We start from the raw sequence: 20,222 nt of genomic DNA, 5'->3' as shown, positions 1-20,222 counted from the left end.
GTGGGTTCTTTAGATTCATTCGATTCAAGCGTAGGACATGTTCTTTTTATGTGACCCTTAATGTGACAATGAAAACAACGACCTTTCTTAGAATAAGTGCTTTGTTCTTCCGAAGTGATGTAACCTCCTACAATTCCTTGTGCTACCTTTTCATCTGGAGTAAGCTTAGGTTTAGCAATTGTGTTAGCCTTACCCTTAGATTTATTGGAAGAATTCTTTGATGAGATACTGTTGGTAGATTGGTTAGAAGAGTTATCATTCTTACCATTCTTACCGTTCTTACCGTTCTGAGGAGTCTGCGAGGTACTTGTGGAAGTCTTGTTCTCCTTAGGCTTTCCCTTGTTGTGTTTCATCTCCTGTGCGAGAGCAATCGCTACCGCCTTGTTGAGATCGATTGGATCGAGTACCTCGACATCGTACTTGATATACTCGTCCAATCCAAAGAGAAAAGCCTCTTTTCGCTCTTCATCCGACATGCGTAATTGGGTACCTAGCTGCAAAACACGATTAGAAAGACATGACCGGTATACCATTTTGCTTGAGAGCGCGCCAATCGTCCTTCAATTGTGCAAGATACTGAGGTGGCATAAACTACGCCTTGAGCTTGTCTTGGAAATCAGCCCAACTAAAAGAGAGGGGCGTGAAATCTTTGGCTGCCTCTAGGTGCGTGGTTAGCTGTGCCTCTTGCCATGCGTGGTACCAATTGATGGCATCACCGGCAAGGTACATAGCTGCCATCAAAACTTTGCTATTTCTTGTCTTCTTAGTTGTCGCAAAATAAGCATTAAATTGATGCAACCAAGAATGAATAACAGTAGCATCCATCTTACCGTCATACTTACTGAAAGTCAACTTCTCTGTGACTGGGTTGTGTGAATCCGCATCGTGGCTTGCGCCACTTGAGGAACTCCTACGATCTTTGGGTGGTTCAGTCTTTGAGGCTAGGACTTTGGCAATAAATTCTTGATTACGAATCTCCCTTTGAGCTTCTCGCTCAGCGTCCCTTTCTGCTTTGCAAGGTGGAATCCGTACGTACGTACCTTACGATTCCGCACCGTACAACCGTACGATACAGTACGGCAAGGTTTTTTTTGTTTTTTTTTTGGGGCCATTTTCTCCACGGACCACTCGCGCTAGAGGCGCTTTCAGATTGGGATAATAGGGTGAAAGGGAGAGAGGCGCTTTCAGATTGGGATAATAGGGTGAAAGGGAGAGAGCCTTAGGCTTTTTTAATCGACCAGGATTACAAAAGACTCTCTCTTGAAAGGCCTGTGAACTTAAATTTAGTGTAATTTTCTTTTTTTACAAATGGTACGTACCTATCACGTACCTAAAGGTTGGTTCAGTACGAAAGTACGTTCCGTACGTACCTAAACTGTACCGTACACTACGTACCTTTCCACCTTGTTGCTTTGCGTTCTTTTCGTTCAGCGCGCTCGCGTTCGAGAGCAAGTCGATTTTCTTCTTGTTGTGCGGTCAATCTTGCGTTTCTTTCGTCGCGCTCGCGTTCTAAAGCAAGGCGCTTGTCTTCCTGTCTATCCATCATAACCATCATCTGCTTCATCATTGTCTCCATAGGGTCTGGCGTAGATGGCGAAGGGGGAGGGTTGAAGAAATCATCTCCGGGTGGGGACGAGTCTCCGTCGCCTCTCTCATGCTCATCACCTGTATGCGAAGTATCCATTCAACTTCGGGTGATGACCATGCACTATGATCTTGGGGTCTTAAGCTCGCGAGGAACTTGGGTTCTTGAGGGTCTTGAGGTTCTTGAGGTCCTTGATTCGTGAGAATCTTGGGTTCTTGAGGTTCTTGAGTCTTGAGGGACTTGGGTTCTTGGGGTTCTTGAGGTTTTCTTTCGCTTGCAAATCGCGTTGGAGAAGGATCTTCTCTTCACCCGAGTTCTACTCTTTTCTGCGGGCGCACCCTTGGCGGCCTTGCGCTCACACCAAGGTTGCTTTTTCCCACCTCACGTCGATTGGCCGGCCGACGGTCCGCTCTCAATGAGTGAAAAGAGACACAAGGGGAGGCTGGACAAGCCCTTCTTTCTTGGGATTCCTGTCACTCTTCAACAAAACACGATTAGGAATCGCCACGCCCAAGTAAACTTGGGTTCGTACGATCGCAACAAGCAAAAGAATTCTTGTGGTTCTTGTGGTTCTTTCCTTGAGTAATGCAGAACACTTCCAAAGCTCTGATACCAATGTAAGGTGCAGCGGAATGAATGTTGTTTTTTTCTCAAGATTAGTGATCTTTATTGCTCAAGGTTCCTTTTAGTCCTTAGGGAAAGAGAGAGCTTTCCGTCTTGTAGAGTGCTGTGGTCACGAACAAAGTGAGTGGATATTGTGCGTGTAAGTGAATGAGACTGAGAGAAGGAGAGAGAAGAGATACGACACCCGAGAGGTTGTAAAACCCTCCTCCGAAGGCCCCACTCTCGTCGGCGAGAGTGGTCTACTTTGATTGCACAAAGGTGTACAATGCGAATGCAATGGGCTGATGCAATGGGACTATGCCGATGACGACGACGACTTGATGGCTGAAATCTGGGATCTTCTAATCGCTGAATTCGGGGACTGTTTCGGTGGCTGAAAATGACTGTTTTGGCTGCGTTTTTATGGCTGAAAATGGGGGAGCATCTGCAACCAACTTGGGGGGGGGGGGGGGGGGGGGGGGGGATCTCCTACTGTGCATAAGGCTGAAAATCTGCGTTTTCTGCAGGGTTGAACTGATGTTAAAAACGCTGATAGCTGCAGTCTTTTTCCTTGCCAAAATTGCTACAAACTGCTGAGGTCTTGCTGGTTCTCCCTAGCGTTAGTGTTTGCTGCAAAAACGCTGAGAGTTGCTGATGTCTGAGTCCAAAAACGTTGGGCCTTATGCTCTGCTAGCGACCAAAAACGCTAAGGCCTTGGGCTGCTGCAGATGGGTGAAAACGCCAGTGAATGGATCTAGTAGGCGAGGCTGTGGTGAGGAAAACGCCAAGGCTAGGCAAGGGTGGCGATGGATCTTGATGGTGAGGGGGTATTGCTGAGAAGTTGCCTGTTGAGCGGGAAGCTCCTGCTGCCTCTTCTGCCAGAAAGTGCTAACTTGGGTTTGCTTATATATTAACTTAGCAAAATTGCCCTACCTACTTTTGTTGGAAAGTCACTTAAAATTAATAAGTGAAAATACCAATAAATAGGAAAATAGGCTAAATGCATTGGAAAATTCCCCTAACTGATGCTAATGGATTCTGATGGGAATTTCGATGATGATGCTGTGTGCAACCGGAGGATATGCATCTATGCTAAGTGACTGGGCATGCATGGTCTACGAATAGACTCACAAAAGTGCCAAATCATTGCTAATCTAACTTGATCGGACTGACTGAACCCTGCTGTGGTGTAGCTTGTCCACGGACACATAGGGTTGGGATGTGTCACGTGACACAAAAGGAACCTTGAGCACAGTTCGGAGCACTCATCTTGAGCAAAGCGCAAACAATCATTCCGCTGCACCTAACAAGGGGATATGGTAGTACCATTGGATCTGGCAGTAGTACCATAATCAGCTAGATCTGGTAGTACCACTGAATGCAGCAGACCTTATCTATGTCTTAGAGGCCTAATTCATAAGCGTTTCTGCTGCGAGTTGCAACCAGGTATGCAGGCACATTGGTGACCTCCTTGGATAAATCTGTTGCAAGGAGTGCGTCTACATCTCCTGCATCCTTGTGTTTTCTAGTCAAGAAGCCTGCATTTGTAGGCCACAGATCTATATCATCTGGAGCCCGTAGCAGCCCGTAGAAGCATCAAGGTCAGATAAAATCCTAGAATACTCAGATTTCAGCCAAGGAGTTAGTCCAATCATTGTTGACCTTTGAAATCAGCACCATGAGGTGCCTTGCTGCACGAGTTGCTTAGAGCCATTGAGTAGAGCGATTTGGAGTTTCAAAAAGAGTGGGCAGCTGAGCTAAGTCTTTCGGTTGGATCTCTATGTAACGTATCGTTATCATTGCTCAAGGATTAACGTATGGCTCTTGTACAAATCGTTTGTGCAATTCAGAAGCGAATATCCTTCTTGGTCATGGAGTTGGCCCTTGAGAGGGTGGATTGGTATCCCAACGTGATGTGATCTCCCCTATGTATCTCTCCTTGTAGAGAATCTGCGATCTCCCCCCCCCCCCCCCCCCCCCCCGCTTGTAGAGACTCCTCACCTCTTTGTGTATGTCTCAAAAGGTCAACATATCTTCTAAGCAAAGGAACAAGGAAGTAAGTTGTAGCACAACCAAGCAAGGAAGGGTGTTTCGATTAAAAAGTGTGAGATCTGATCTTTGTTCACATTTTATCATTGGCTGTGCCTCACATTGGTGTCAGAGCTTTCTCTTGATTATTGCACTAAGCATAACCCAAATTTTAGCACTTTCTTCGACTAGTTCATATATCTGGTGTCATCTATTTATGTTCCTTTTAGTAAAAGCAAATCAAAGAAGTTAAGAAGGGTTATCATTTTCTGTCTGTAGGAGAAAGCGCTTGGCAGAGCTGAAGGATTTTAACAGCAAACCACGTTTTGGATCAGTGCTTCATATTGTTGGGGCAGATTTTGTTCGTGAAGTCTCCAGTGCTCCACCAGATGTGTGGGTTGTGGTGCTTCTTTTTAAAAATGGGTACTGCATTTTCTTGAAATGTTTGCAAAAGGTGCTGCCTAAGCATGCTAGACAGTTACAGTTTGCTAAGTAAAGAGTTTTAACGTTTCCATTTTCAGGATACAAGAATGTGAATTGTTGGGCCAGTGCTTCGAGGAACTGGCAAAGAAATACACAGGAACCAAGTTTGTGAAAATAATATCAACCGATTGCATCCCGAAATATCCTGATCGTAACCTGCCCACAGTTTTAATCTACAACCACACTAATGTGAAGGCAACATTGGTTGGTTTGCATCACTTCGGGGGACGCCGGTGCACACCTGAAGGTAAGAAAGCAATTTTAATGTTATCATAAACATATGAAGCATAGCTGAAAATCTGAAGGTTTCCTGCAACAAAAAAGCACTTTCATGTTATCATAAACATTTGAAGCTTTGCTGACATTCTGAAGGTGTCTTGCAACAATTTGACTCCTAACAAGATCAGCAAGATTATGTTTAGTTTTACAGATGTGGTTTTTGCATTTCTTTTTGGAAATTCATTTGTGCTTCCAGAACATTGAGTGATGGAAAGGAAAGGTATAGGTGAAGGGTTAGTGAGTGTGTCACAAACAAGAGTGCAGAATAATATCAAATAAACTCAGGAAAATGCTCTTTATCACACTATGTGTGTGTGTGTGTGTGTGTGTGTGTGTGAGAGAGAGAGAGAGAGAGAGAGAGAGAGAGAGAGAGAGAGAGAGAGAGAGAGAGAGAGAGAAAGATATATTAACGTCCTGTCGAGGCCAAAGCTGACCTATAGAACAGATCAGAATACATCTTTGGTTACATTGTCTTCCATCATAGCAAAATGAACATAAAATAAAACTACCTCAGTAGCTCAGAGCTCCATGGTCATGAGCTTACCATCACAACATGTATTACCCATGCTTTCTACATATAAAGAAAAGAAAGATGTGCAATCAGGTTTCTTTAGTCTCCTGTTCTTGAGGTGATTTGTTGACAAAGTCTCTAATGATGGCTTTTCCTCCTCTATAGACTGCCCACTTCCCCTTTTTCCTTGCTTCTCTTACTTTTTCTAGTTCTGCTGATCAGTTCTTTAGTTGGGTAGGTGTCAGCTCATCTGATATCCAAATGGATGTACCTTTTAATGACCTTGTCTGCTTCATGACTGCTATCTTTTCTTTCATATCATAGTAGAAAACCTTTGCCTGTTTCCCTTTGACTTCCACATGCATTGGCTCTCCCAAATCGATGAAGGGGACCACCCGAGACAATCGTTTAGTCAGTGTATCTGTCTCTACAGTGTATTCAGATTCATCTTGTTCATCTTCATGCCTTTGCGTGTCCCACCCATCGGGAAGACCTCCAATTCGAATATGTCTTTCTATGCTCTGTACTCTCTCTTTTTCTTTAATAACTAACAGAACTTCATCAGAAAAGCTTTGTGGAGTTACCTTAGCTGTAGATTGGTCTTCTTCAACCTTTGGTGGGAATTCTTCCATTGCTGTTTGCTTTGTTGTCAATTCTTGTACTTTTGTTTGAAGGTCTGCTATGTGTTCCTCTTTCTTCTGTAGCTCTTGTTTGACAAGACTGAGTTCATTTCATTTCTTGTAGCAGGTAAGATTCCCATCCTGTTGGTTTTATAATTGGTGGAGGGATGCGATCTGGTTGTGTCAGGATGTCAGCAAAAGTCTTCTTCTGCTTCCCTGTCATGGTGCGGGGTGTTAGAGAGCTACCCGTCAAAGGAAGGATCCCCCCCTCAATCCCCTTGGGGGGGCTACTCCCTTACCTCAAGGCGCTAAACGGTTTGCGGCTGCCCTATGTACCTGAGGACGGCGCGAGACACGAGAGAGAGAGAGAGAGAGAGAGAGAGAGAGAGAGAGAGAGAGAGAGAGAGAGAGAGAGAGATGAAATGAAATGAAATGTTATATTAATGTCTTCAAAAGGCCAAAGTGACCAAAGAGACCAGGAAGTTACAATGCGGTGTATCTGATACCTAGTCAGATTAACAAAATAAATCCAACTAGGGATAACAAGATATAAATACTGCGGAATCCGAGAGAGAGAGAGAGAGAGAGAGAGAGAGAGAGAGAGAGAGAGAGAGAGAGCACTTGGAAGTTGGGACCAGAATCTTTAATTATCAGGGAGAAGTCTATACAAGCACATGAACCCAGAGGTCGGGCACAATTCCTTCACTCCGTTGTGACATCTCACCTCAATGGTCTTGGAATCCTTTGCTTCCTAATTCTAGGGTAAAACCCTAATCTCAGGATCTTTTGTTCCTTGCTTTGAATTCTCGGAGCCGATGCTCTCAGCTCTGGAAAACTAAATTTAGTCTTAGGGCATGGCAACCTTATAGTTTAATCCCGAGTATGTACTCAGAGTCCTCACCGGTAGAGATCATAGCCTCTACCATTTTGTCTTGGACGCGAAGTCCCGTCTTGGGACTCTCTACACCTTGACATGAATTTTGAGAGTCTTTTTCTCAGGTATTTGTGAATCTGATCCAATCTCAGGGTACAACAACCCTTCGGGCTGATCTTGCTCTGTTTCCCACTCTAGAGTATAGGCTCCATGTCCTTGTGCAAAGGGAGAAACACTTGCAAATGAGCAAACAGTCACAGATCAAACAATCTAAACATGAAAAGCATCTCCTGCCAAGACTTGGAACTTCTCTAAAAAGAACTTTGTAGAGAGAACCTTCTTCTCCGATCCTACACACTGGAAAGGCGGGCTCTCGTGATTCCTCTCGTAGATCCCCCGTCTACGTCTACGGGCTGACAACAAAGAGAAACATCAACTTGTAGCTATTGAAATGATCCTTGGAGGCTCTACTTTTCTTTTTCTGAGAAAGTGATCATGCTATTAGTTAATAAAACTGCCCATAGGGCTACAACTACCTCTACTAGAGAGGGCTACATCAAAAGCATGGGGAGACTCTCCCAGTGAGTAAACAAAATATGTACAATGAAGGGCTAAATCACAAAATGGGAGGAGGAAAAAACCACAGTGGTGGCCGGTAGTGCCATCTAGGCACACTCTAGATCATGGTGAAGAAAGGCCCGGGGCGCTAGAGTCGCAGGAAAGCCTCTCTGCGTTCCTGCATGCGATCGGAGATGCCCTGAAGTCTCTTGAGCTGATCCGTGAGAGTGTGAATCAGCTCCAGCCAAAAGTCACGAACTGTCTTTGCCGGTTGGACAGGGCGAGTCTCGAAGATGTGAAAGTAGCGGGCCTGCCAAATGAACGAGAGTGTCAGGCCACGGACGAGCTCTCAACACACCTCTCTCATTGCACCACTCCTTTGGTGTAATCTCTGTGGCAAGCTGGAGTGTAGGTTGACCCTCTTGGACCACTATCATCCTGCTGGTGGAAGCCAACTCAGAATGGAACGCAGGGCCCGTGAGAGTGGACCAAGCTGCAGCACCCCAAGTGTACTGTTGAGCTGTGGAAAGAGCTAGCATCAGTCGAAGAACCTGAAGCCAAACCTGCTCTGCCATGGGGCAGTCCCACGGACAGTGACGCTGACTCTCCAAAGGATGGCCACAAGCTGAACAGGCTGCCTATACTAGCCAGCTCCCAACTACTGTAGCTTTGTGTGCAACTAGCCACTGGAACATAGTAACTTTCCTCGGTTGCCTGCAGTCCCGCAACCGCTCCCAAAAACTTGACAAGAACTAAGCTGTGAGACCCTCCTCCTGCGAATGGAGTGCTGCAGCAAGACGAGTCTCTCTCCGTGTTGCCAGTATGTGATGCCCCAGTCTTACTGTGCACTGGAAAAAGGCGATCCGAGGGTGATCGACTAAAGAGAAAGGATCCCTTCAGAACCACTCTCCAGGGTCTTAGTGTACTTGTGCCAGACGACAACTCTCCCAAGCCCAAAGCCACCACTGGCCTGTCATAGGTCCTCCCACTGACGCCCACAACTCGTATCCTTTGAAAGCAACACTTTGCAACTTGAGGAGCCTCTACTAAGACTGTGAAGGTGACCCTCTCCCTGAACCTCAAAGAACATGTGGGGTACGGTCTCCGAGCAAGCTCGAATTGCAATGAGGACCTCTAGTTGCGTGAAGGCCCCCATCCATCTTGGAGTTGCCGCCTCTAGAGGGGTGAGCCACTCAGCTGGTAAAGCCTCTTTAATATCCTGACACATGCTCTGCACCCCCCTCATGCCTCGTAGCTGGATGCTCTGAACCTCCTTGGACAAGCCTGAAAACTGAAGCCAGTCACCGAGAGTGCAGGCTGGACCCTCTGCCATGGGACCCCAAGAAACATGAGGCCTATTACTAACCAGGTGGCTTCTCTGAGCGCTAATCATGGGGTTCTAAACAACCGGCTGGGTCAAGCGCTCCTCCATGCAAAGTGGGTTGATGCTTCTCTTGGCCACTCCTCAACAGCTCCCAAGAGCCAAGCAGGCTCGCAGCAAACTGATCCTCCTCGGAGGCTCTTCTTTGTGGTGGAATAACGGAAGTCAAGAGTTGGGAAGGTCAAGAGTTTTCGACTATGTAAACATCGCTTCTCTTCTAGCATTTACATAATGAGTGGGAGTGTTTCTCATTTTGTATGGATCTCTTGACCTACCTATATTGAATGCCGTTTTGAATTTTAATTTAAGGAATTGTGTCATTGCAATCTCATGTCTTGGTGTTGCTAACTTGCGTCCATCTGTAACACTCCAGCCTCCCGGTTGAGTTGAGTCAACATCTTTGTGAAATGAAGTTGGCCTTGGCTCCGTTATCGAAGGAAATAAGAGCCTTTTGATCGCTACTTTACCTCACGCTCTACATAGCTCGGTACTCTCGTCCTCGTGGTCCTTGAAAGTTGGAGAGAGAGAGAGAGAGAGAGAGAGAGAGAGAGAGAGAGAGAGAGAGAGAGAGAGAGAGAGAGAGAGAGAGCGAGAGCTTGAAACTTCAAGAGAGTTGCTGAAAACTTGAATTTACAGAGCTGCTACTGTAAAAAACAATATATAGAAAGAGAAAACGGACTTCTTAAGGTAGAGAGGATGGTAGAGGTAGAGGTAAAGGTAGAGGTAGAGGTAGAGGGAAATGAGAGTGAGAGTGTAGAGGCTTCTTGGGCTGGGAAATTTCAGCAAAGGAAGCGATCATGCTCAAGCGAGGGGAAACAATTGTGTTTATAGGTGAAGTGGTCTCAAGAGTCAAAGATGTTTGTTCTGGATGGTCGAATTCTTCTTCTCAATGCTCTCTGTCACCCATCCGATGTGATGCATCAGAAGTATCCTCTCTTGGTGGCCTAAAGATACTCCCGTTCATAGTGCTCTCGCCATTCCTTAGAATGATGCATTGGAAATATCTGTACTTGGATGTCTCAAGCGAGAAAACCCTCTCACTTATGGATCCTATGATTTCCAATAATTCATTTAGAACTATATTTCTTCGAGATAAAGCTAATTTAGCAACATTCCTCTTACTTATAAACAATTATCCTCAATTGTAGTGGTCTAACTTATCTGCTCACGTAATCCGGGAAAATCTCAAATCTTGCAATTGAGCTGGTCCCATCTCAAGAGAAATTAAAAAAATTAATTAAACATAAACTCAAGACTTACTTTACTAGTGAGAAATTGGATTTGTTACCCTACTCCATTTAGGAGAAATTTCTTTCTTTCCTCTAGTTCCTCGAGGACATCTTTCACTCAGATAGTCTTAAAGTCCCAAGAACTCATCAATCTTACAGTCACATAGGCAACTCGTAGTTCAAGTCTTTCGAACAATATGGAAGTTTCCTTATCTGATAATCTGTTTACGCAGTTCGGCCTTCTCAACCTTGAGAAGAATAAGCTTTCTAAAAATCAATCTAGGTGTCTATGGTACTTATAGTCTTTCTTTGTCTTGAGGATTTAAAACCTCTTATGTCTAGTTGCATAGGGCATGTCCAAATCATGAATCGTTCATCTTGTTTGAGCATCTCATCCTTTGGCAAACCGAAAGTGGTATCTGGCCAAAATTGGCTAAATCTCTTTAAGGATCTTCATGTTGCAAGCGTCAATGACGTTTGGCAAAATCTAAGGCAGATAAAATTCTAGCCATAGGATTCTCGAACTCTATTACATAAGAGGAAACCGTTCTGACTAGTTTAGGAAGCTCGCTGCTGTCGTACGCTCCATCGCTAGCATTGCACCCTCTCCTCCTCGCATCCCATCTGCCCACGCGCGCTGTTGCTGCTGCTCCCTGCTCTGCACGCAACTGTCCTCAGCGCGCAGACTGCCAGCCTCAGTCCCGCGCCCCCTCAGCCTCAGTCCCGCGCTTGCCCACCTCAACCTCGTGCGCGCCCACCTCAGCCACACGCTCCCTCTCTCCCTCGCCCCCTTTTTCCCAGCTTTATCCTCCCTTCACATCACGTTCTCAGCTCGCAAGTAGATTGTGTTTCAGCCTGCTGTGAGTGTCTCGTCACCACCGCCCTTCTCGATTTAGCAGCACACACAGAATGGTGGCTTTTGCTCCACCTCAGAGGGACTCTACAGAAGCCCCCTTGCCCGACACCGCGGAGCCGACCCTTCGACTTGCCCTCTCGCCAAAAGAGCAAGCGAGCTTGATGGCCGAAGTGGAACGCTTGCAAGCCACTTCAATTATTTGCAAGATCATTGACAATCGGCCCAATCGGGGTGAGGTTCGGGATCTACTTCAGGGCCCCCTTCTCTCCGATGTGGACATGATCACCGATGTCCAGATCCTCGAGAGAGGGTACTACGAGATAGAGTTCGAGTCTCCAGAGATGACGGCCAAGGTGACTTCGATGAGCCCACTCGGCATCCGAGCAGCTGGAGCTTACTTCAGACAATGGCATCATGGTTTTGACCCATCTAGAGATGTGCTTGAGGAGGAGGCCGACTTGCCTATTTCGGTCTGCTTCCCAGGCCTGAGGCGAGGGTACCTCCCTCTTCTCCCCAGGATTGTTCCATGTTCGGGACAGTTCTGGAGTCTCTGCGCACTATAGCTTCAGTTGTGGCCAAGGCCGCAGGTTTACCTATTGTGCGGGTTCTTGTTTGACACACACACTCCCTCCCGAAGGTGATACTGCTGCCTGGGTGAGTGGGGGTTGGATCTTTTGGGTGTGTAGTAGGAGTCAAAGGAGTAATCTTAACTTTTGGGAGGGATACTAACTATTTAACTTAGCTCGCCCCATTGCTCCCAATGGTGACTCACCTCCTGCAGCTCAGCAACACTGAGTTCCGACAGGGAATCGTTTTGACCTCCTTTAGCAGGACTTGCCTGAGGAGGCCCCATCCACTTCAGATCCTCCGCCTCCATCTCCTCCTCCCTTAGACGTCGCCTCCTCCGCCTCCTCCACCCTCATCCCCGCCTCCCGTCCCTCCTCTCTCCCGGTGGGGCCCACAACCTCATCTCTTGATCCCTCCCTCACTCCTCAGACGCAGGGGACTGTACACACGTCTGCCGTGAGGTGATCAATTTGTAGTGCTTTCGCTACGAGCAGTGGCCTTTTCTTGTGCAGACTTCTCCTATTGCAGCAGACCCTAGAGGTTTGACTAGCTTTGACATTCGCAACATAGTTACCCGGAACGGGGAACGGCAACATGCATGTAATGCCATTCCCTGTTTTGGATACTCACGTCTGTAACACGGAACGGGAATCCGGAACGGGAAATTGAGATGGGAAGGGGGAACGGAGACCTGAAAATGGCCATTCCTGGTAACTATGATTCATAGACGTTGGGACTTCTTCGACTATGGCTTCACATGGTTCGTGGGTGACTCTTCTCTTGACGTGGACGAGGCTTGCTTTTGAGTCCACGTCCTCTTTCTTGCAGCTCGAGGCATTAAGGGGCTTTGGACACAGCGGTGGGTTTTTCCTTCCCGCTGTGCGGCAGGGATCCTATCCTGCACACAGTTTTTGACTGGCTCCAGATTCAGGCTACTGAGCTCTCACACCACACAGAGGACTTAGGGGTGACAGATCTGGTACAGACACTTTGGCCTCTTGCCAAGTTCAGCGTGATGCCACCGGATGTATCGGGTTGGATGCACATTGTGGTGAATTTGTTTGCTGACACTCAGAGCCCTCCTTGCTATGTATTTGTACATGAGGATTCTTGGATAGAGGATGTAGCCCTACAGGCTGCACGCTTGGCTTGGGCTTGGGTGGGACAGTTACTCCAGACGCGCTTGTCTAGAGGTCGTTCGAATGCTGATTACTCTCCATCCAAACCGGCCTCAAAGATAGCGAGGTTGGCTGCTGTTGCAGCATCTGTTTTCTCTCACTTACCCCATGAGGATCATCTCATAGAATGTGCAGGGATTAGGAGGGCCCCAGTTTCAGTGTCAGAGGGTTCGGCTGCGTCGGGAGCTTTAGCAATGCCTTGTGGGTGGTGAGATTGATATTCTTATGCTACAAGAGCATCATCTTTGTGAGAGCCGCATTAGATGGTGTGGTTAGATTTTGCGTGGTCGCTATGAGTTGTTTTGGTTAGCTAGTGTCACAACTTGGTGACGTGGTTGCTCGGTTCACACACTCCTGTATGGACAGCCCGCGAGAGACCCGAAAATGTTGACGTGGCAGGCTGCCGGAATCTGCGGCGCTTTTCACGGGCTGGATGCCACGTGGCAGCTGTACGGACTTCTGCGTCTTGCGGCATCAGGAAAAAAAGCAACGGCAGTTTTTAGGCTTTGCTTTTGGCTACGCAAGGCTGAAATCCCACGCAATTTTGAAAGTTGCTTTATTTTACTAAAGCATAGGAGAGAGAGAGAAAAAGAGCCTTTGCTTTATTTTATGAGGGCATCTGGACGCAGAGTCTGAGTGTGAGCGTCTGCTTGCACTCTTGTACTTTGAACACAAATTAATACCAAAAGAAATACCGAAAGGGGCGCCAGTCTTTGGGGCCAATATCTCTAGGCACGGAACTGCGTCGGGCCAGTGTCGAATCAATTGTGAACTGTGAACTGTTTTGAAGTGATCTTTTGTGGTGTCGCGGTAGATTCTCGATTTGGAGTGTCCAAGTCTGTTACAGTGGTATCAGAGCGCGGCCGATTTCTCTCCTACGGGAAATTCGATCCTTTTTATGCGGCACCTATGGCTTTAGGCAAAGATCAGTCAACTCCCTCTGCATCCGGAGATGCGGGAAGGGATCACAACGAAGATTTACGCGAGGAGTACGGCCCGCCTCGGTCTACTTAGGCGGAGCGTCAAGAGATGGAGCGTCGACAATTGATCGGCTATGCAACAAAGATGATGCTTAATTTTGCGAAGGACCCGGAATTTGCAAAATATGTGAGCCAGACTTCTTTCGATGAGGTGCACACTGTCACCAACATGTGACTACTATCTATCCTTTTTGTTGATTTCTTTCTTATTATTTATTTACTTTCACTTTTTGGAAACACCCCTCGGGAAATCTAACTGCCCTGCATTGCATAGCTAGTGTAGAACTTTCCAGAGGGAGTCTAGGCCTGAGGGCAAGAGAGCACTAAGGTTGGACAAGGACTATGGTTAGCCAAAGTGGGGTCATTGACTAGCCAAAAGAATCCTTAAACCTTTGCTACAGAGGCTACATTTCAGTTTTGGGTGTGGCTGCAGTGTACAAAGGGGGTCAGATGACCTAGAAAGATACAATGGCAGCATCTCCTAAAATTTAGGGAACAGCTATTTTGGGACCTGAAAATGTGTTTGCGTCATTACCTCCGGAATGACAAGGAGAACATTTTCTTACTCTGCCGTGAAGTCAACTGGGCAACCGGTTGGGAGATTTTTAGGCGGCAACCCCGAAACGGGAAAATGCTTGTAAATGCGCCAAGTGGCACATTCTGGTGCACTTTCCTCATGCAAGAGAAGGTGGCGCTGAATTTGAAGCTGGGAGAGGCTCATTTTCAGATTTTGTCACAGGTTAAGAGCTATGGAGTGCTTCCTTTCCCTCCTATGTACAGTGCGGTGCCAGGAGTGATGCCCTGCACGTTATGCACTGCCCTCTCTCTCCCCTATGGCAGTATGTTATGCCCTACTAGTGGGCTTTTCATTTGACCAATGTACAGTTGTGTGCGTTCATGCGTGATTGCCGAGGCAAGAGCCTCTTGCACAAGTACTGGATTAGCTAGTGGCTAATCCCCCGCAGGTACAGGTGAATTCGGAGAGGTTTCACGCTAGAAATCTCGTCCGATTCAAAGGGCAAGTAACCCTACAGGTGCGGGAGCTCGAGGACTAAGGACTTGCTACGGATGCGACCGGCACGCGAAATGGAGCCCGAAACAGTAAATTACAGCCTGCTGTGTATTTTTGCAGGTTTAGTGTTTTGGCCCTAAACGGTCCCTAATACCCCCAGGAGGTTCGGGGACGTGAGGGGACCGCTGTACAGTTGATCTGGCGCATTTTCGGGGCTGAAAACAGAGAATTCAGCGTGCTGCAGATTCTCGCCAGGTTTTGCAAAGTGCCAGTATGCGTCGGGAAAGTCATTCAATGCATGGGAATACTGACTGTGAAGGGTCCTAGTACAGTTATGTTGCCGAAATCGGGTTGGAATAGTTGAAATTCAGCCAAGCTTGTGCGGGGCAGCTTGTAGGGAACCACAGCGTTTATTCCCTCCCTCTTTTAAACAATAAAGAAATACCGAAAGGGGCGCCTAAGTTAGGGGCCAATTTGGTGTCGGGCTACTCATACAGGTGCAATCTAGCAGCCTGTATCCCTCTCCCCTTTGTTGTGTCTTGAAAGTACAGGTAGAATAGACGACTAATAATGGGTGAAAGCTAAATCAAGGTTTGAAGTAAAGTCCACCGTCCTTTTTGAAGTTAACAGGCTGGTTACATGGTTCCATCGACGGGATTAAATCACTTTTTCCCATAGAAGTCAGCCTTGGTCAGTTTGGGCTTGAAGACACATGGGATCATAGACGAGACATAGGACATTGCAATTATGGTTGACAGACCTTATGATGTGACTGAAGAGGTTTCCTCCTCACAGGGTCAACAGACACATGAAGTGGGTGAGTCCTCAAGACCACCACAGACGGATGATGATATATTCAGGACCCAGTTGGCTACTGCTGTGGCTATGTTCACACAAGTAATGTAGAACCTGAGGTTTTTAGCCTTTCTGCAACCTCCTCTTCCGTCTCAGCAAGTTGGGTCACTGGATCATATTCAAAAGCCTGTTAAGGCTTGAGCACAGGTGATTCATACTGCACAGTCAATGGAAACACCTGTACACTTTGACGGAGAACATGCAGTCTCCACAACCTGTGCCTAAGGTGCAAGAACAGGTGGCTGAGATGCCAGTCTTTCAAGCTGTACCAGTTCAGCCAACCACTTTTCAGCAGCCTATAGCTGGTTCTAATGGGTAGGGAAGCAACCTACTGGCTATGCAACAAGTCTTCCCACCACCTTCAGTACACCCTGGCTATTTTGGAGGTGGATCGGTATTCCAGAGCATGGCTGGTCATGCACCTAGAAATCAGTTTTACATGCCAGGAACAGTGTTCGGGGGTGCTCAAACGATGATGCCTAACCCCATGTATGGTGTCGCGGGCATGCTACCAGGGTTTCAAAGCACTCAGGGCCAATTTGGGATGCCACAGGCAAATTTTGGTATGGATGGAATTACAAATCAGCAGCCAAATATGGCATTTCCAGGTCAACTTAATTGTGGTCAGGGAACACAAATGAACCCTAACAGTGTTCCCATGTTTCAATCACTTCCATATGACAACTTAACGCCGCTGGAGAGGCCAACTCCGTACAAAGAAGGTGGCAAAGGTGTGACATTCAGGACCTTTACAGGGTTTGATGAAGAAGGCTCTCTCATTCCTCCAGCAGTTTGACAAGGCCTATGCAGGGGGAAACTTTACAGAGGCTTCAAAGGTCCTCAAGGCAGCCACTTTCTTGACAGGGAATGCGGGACAATTTTATTGCTGCAAGGGCAAGCTCCGTCCACATGGATTTACTTGAAGTAGATTTTTGCAGCAGCATGGTTATCTAATGACTTTGAAGCAGATGTCATGACAGAATGGCACCAGCTTAATGCTGCCGCTTGCAAGAATCTGGATGACTACAATCGGAAGTTTTGGAAAGCTCTACTTCCAGTAACTTCCTATAGGTTTGTGCCATTGACAGAACAGATTGAAAAATACTGTTGTGGCCTACCCAAAGGATTGAGAAAGTACTGTACGAAGACTAAAGTCACTACTTTGACGCAGCTCATCGAGGTAGCAAACACTGGCAATGGTTTGCTCAAGGGAGAAGATTGTGAATTCAATACTGGCGTAAAGGAAGGATCAACGAAGAAAAATTCAGCAAAGAAGCACGTTCCCAATGAGGCTCCAAAAGGGACTCAGGAGCCAGCCAACGCAGGGAAAGGCAAAGCTTCGGCTGAATCAGAAAAGGGACCAGCAAAGAAATGGAAAAGATGTTTTCCTCGCAAGTCGGAAGAGCAAAAGAAGGTCCTGAGGTCATAGAACAAATGCTTCATGTGTGAGCAGCTTGGCCACATTGCTTACAATTGTCCTACAAAGAAAAGGCCAGCTGATTCTGAAGACAAGGAAGACAAGAAAGGAAAGAAGCCCACGACTGGTCTAGTGCCAGATATGGTGGGCGACAAGCCAAATTCAGATGCAAGTGAGCTTTGCAGAGCATGGGGAAAGGTCAGGGATCAAACAATGCTTATCTTCTTTGATCGAGGTGCCAAAGCCAACTTCATTTCCCGAGAATTGGCTTCAAAGTTGGGAATCAGACCTGAAGAGATGGGGTATACAGCAGAGGCAGGTTTGGCATGTCCTGGCCATACAGAGGCTGTGACACCCATCATTGGAAAGTTGCGCCTACATATCCAGTCTTATGTAGATGCTGAAGAATTTTACATCATGCCACTGGATGGATGTGATGTGTTGCTAGGTATTCCTTTGTTATTTCGTATACAGGGAATCATGGATGCCTACAACAAAAAGATCACTGTACAGAGCAGGGGAAAGACTCACATTTTGGATGTAAAGCTTAAAGGGGAGTCTATTCCCACTGTATCAGCTTCTGCTATTACTTCTGTAATGAAAAAGCATCTTTCTGCGTACTTGGTTTTTGCAGGTGAAGTGTAAGATTGTGATGAATCAAATTTATCTGTGCTAGATAAAGAAAGGTCAATGTTTTTACAACAGTATAGTGACTGTTTTTCCGATTCATTACCGTCTCAATTAGCGCCAGAAAGACCTGAGGACCATGCGATAGATTTGGTGCCAAGCAGTAGCCCACCAAATAAGCCTCCATACAGGGTTAGTGCGGCTTAGCAGAAAGAGATAATGGGCCAAGTACAAGAGCTGTTAGAAAAGGGGCTGATTCAGCCCAGTTCATCCCCATTCTGTTCTCCAGTGTTGTTGGTGCAAAAAAAGGATGGCTCATGGCGTATGTGCATCGACTACTGTGCACTGAACAAGAATACCATCAAGAATAGGTTCCCTATACCTAGAATTGATGATATTCTGGACAAATTAGAAGGAGCAGCTATGTTTAGCAGGATAGATCTAAAGAGTGGGTACCATCAGATCCGCATTAGATCAGAGGATGTGCACAAGACTGCTTTTAGAACAACGTTTGGCCTTTCGAATTTTTAGTGATGCCCTTTGGTCTCACAAATGCTCCTGCTACGTTCAATAGGATGATGGACATAATTTTCCGTCCACACCAGCAGTTTGTTGGTACATTCTTTGATGACATGATAGTCTACTCAAAGAATGAAGAGGAGCATAGGCATCACTTGGCCATTGTGTTCGAAGAGCTACGCAGTCATAGGTTGCTCATCAATGCAAACAAAAGTGAGTTTTTTCTGGAAGAGATTCACTTTCTGGGACACATTGTCTCCAAGGATGCTGTCAGAATGGATCCTGCAAAAGTTGAAGCGATCAAGTCATGGCCAGATTTAAAGACGGTGCACGATGTCCGAAGCTTCTTGGGACTATGCTCCTATTACAAAAGGTTTATCCGAAATTTCGCTGAGATTGCTTCACCTCTACATGCTCTTCAAAAGAAGGCAGTCACCTCTAGATGTACACAGAAAGAGATTTCAGCTTTTAATCTCTTAAAGGAAAAGATGACTTCAGATCCAATCATTGTGTTGCCAGATCTTAGGAAGTCATTCGTGGTCCAGTGTGACGCCTGTGGTAGTAGCATTGGTGCAGTGCTAATGCAAGATGGCAGGGTAGTAGCCTATGAGAGCATAATTTTGCAAGGGCCAGAGATGACCATGCAAGTCTATGAGAAAGAGTTACTGGCTGTGATTCATGCGCTCTTAAGTTGGAAACAGTACCTGCTAGGTGTAGATTTCGTTGTCCAAACGGATCATCAGACCTTGCGATACTTCTTGACACAGACATAGTTATCTGAGAAGCATATGCGATGGGCAAATATCTTGTCCATGTTCCATTTTCAGATGTGCATGTGGAAGGCAAGAAGAACGTTGTGGCTGATGCCTTGTCAAGGAAGCCACAAATTTCAGCTGTGTCAATCCCTTATCATCATGAACTTGATGATATGAGAGAACAGTATGCAAATGATGAAGATTTTGCAAGGGTCTTCGAGCAGCTAATGGATGGACAACGTCATGAACACTATCTTCTTAAAGACGGGTTCATGATGATGCATGGCAGATTGTCTGTCACAAAGCCATTGCGACGCAAAGTTATGGAAGAGAGTCATGTCCCACCGTATGGAGGGCATCGTGGTATCGATGCTACAGTTAAAGCGGTTGAGACATTCTTCTATTGGCCTACATTGGGAAGGGATGTGGATGCCTTTGTGCGAGAATGCCTAATTTGCCAGAAGGTCAAGTTTGACAGGCAAAAGGCACCAGGGCTATTGCAACCACTACCTATTCCAGACAAACCATGGGAAAGTATTGCTATGGATTTTATCTTTGATCTTTCGAGAATGCAGACAGGAAACGATGGTATTTGGACCATTATTTGCAGATTCAGCAAACAGGCTCATTTTATTCCTGTGAGGAAGAAGATAAAACCAGATCAGATGGCACGCTTGTTTATGAGCAATATTTTCAAGTATCATGGCATGCCACAATCGATTGTTAGCGACCGTGATCCACGCATGACAAGTTTATTATGGAGAGGCTTGTTTGAGAATATGGGCACCACGCTCAAATTCTCTTCGTCATTTCATCCTCAAACAGATGGGTAGTCAGAAGAGGCAAATTCTATTGTCCTAGATTTGCTGAAGTGCTACGTGTCAGAGCTAAAGGAAAGTGGGAGCAATATTTGCCATTGGTGGAGTATGCATACAACAATACAGTGCATTCATCAACTGGCAAGGCACCTTTTGAGATAGTTGAAGGTGGCAAGAAAGTTCCTCCCATACTGCATACAAAGGACAAGATATTTGAAGCAGATAAGTATGTTCAGGACATGGATGAAATGTACAAGAAGGTCAAAGTGGCCTTAGAAAAGACTCGGGCAAAGCAAAAGAAAGCAGCTGATCGTCATCGTCGTGAAGTGGTATATTCACTTGGTGATTGGGTGCTTTTACGCTTTGAAAAGGCAAGGTTAAAGAAGATGAAGGGCAAGGAAAGACTATTTCCAAAGCTCAACATGCGTTACTATGGGCCTTTTCAAGTGTGCGACATAATCAGTGATGTTGCATATAGGCTGAAATT

The 20,222-nt window shown here is 46.3% G+C and overlaps 1 protein-coding gene across 2 annotated transcripts in view; it reads left to right on the top strand.

Annotated features, from left to right (window-relative positions):
* LOC147417753 (Thioredoxin superfamily protein) overlaps positions 1 to 20,222 on the top strand; it is a 59,702-nt gene that overhangs the window by 17,879 nt on the left and 21,601 nt on the right. For both annotated transcript variants that reach the window (XM_086506772.1, XM_086506774.1), the window contains exons 2-3: positions 4,496 to 4,639; positions 4,738 to 4,946. In XM_086506772.1, the coding sequence (XP_086362898.1) occupies positions 4,496 to 4,639; positions 4,738 to 4,946 (353 nt within the window). The remainder of the gene's footprint in view (positions 1 to 4,495; positions 4,640 to 4,737; positions 4,947 to 20,222) is intronic.

This window comes from Adiantum capillus-veneris, chromosome 30, assembly GCF_014529385.1.
Source record: "Adiantum capillus-veneris isolate H3 chromosome 30, ASM1452938v2, whole genome shotgun sequence".
NCBI classification, from domain to species: Eukaryota; Viridiplantae; Streptophyta; class Polypodiopsida; order Polypodiales; family Pteridaceae; genus Adiantum; species Adiantum capillus-veneris.
This window is presented reverse-complemented; position numbering and strand designations above follow the sequence as displayed.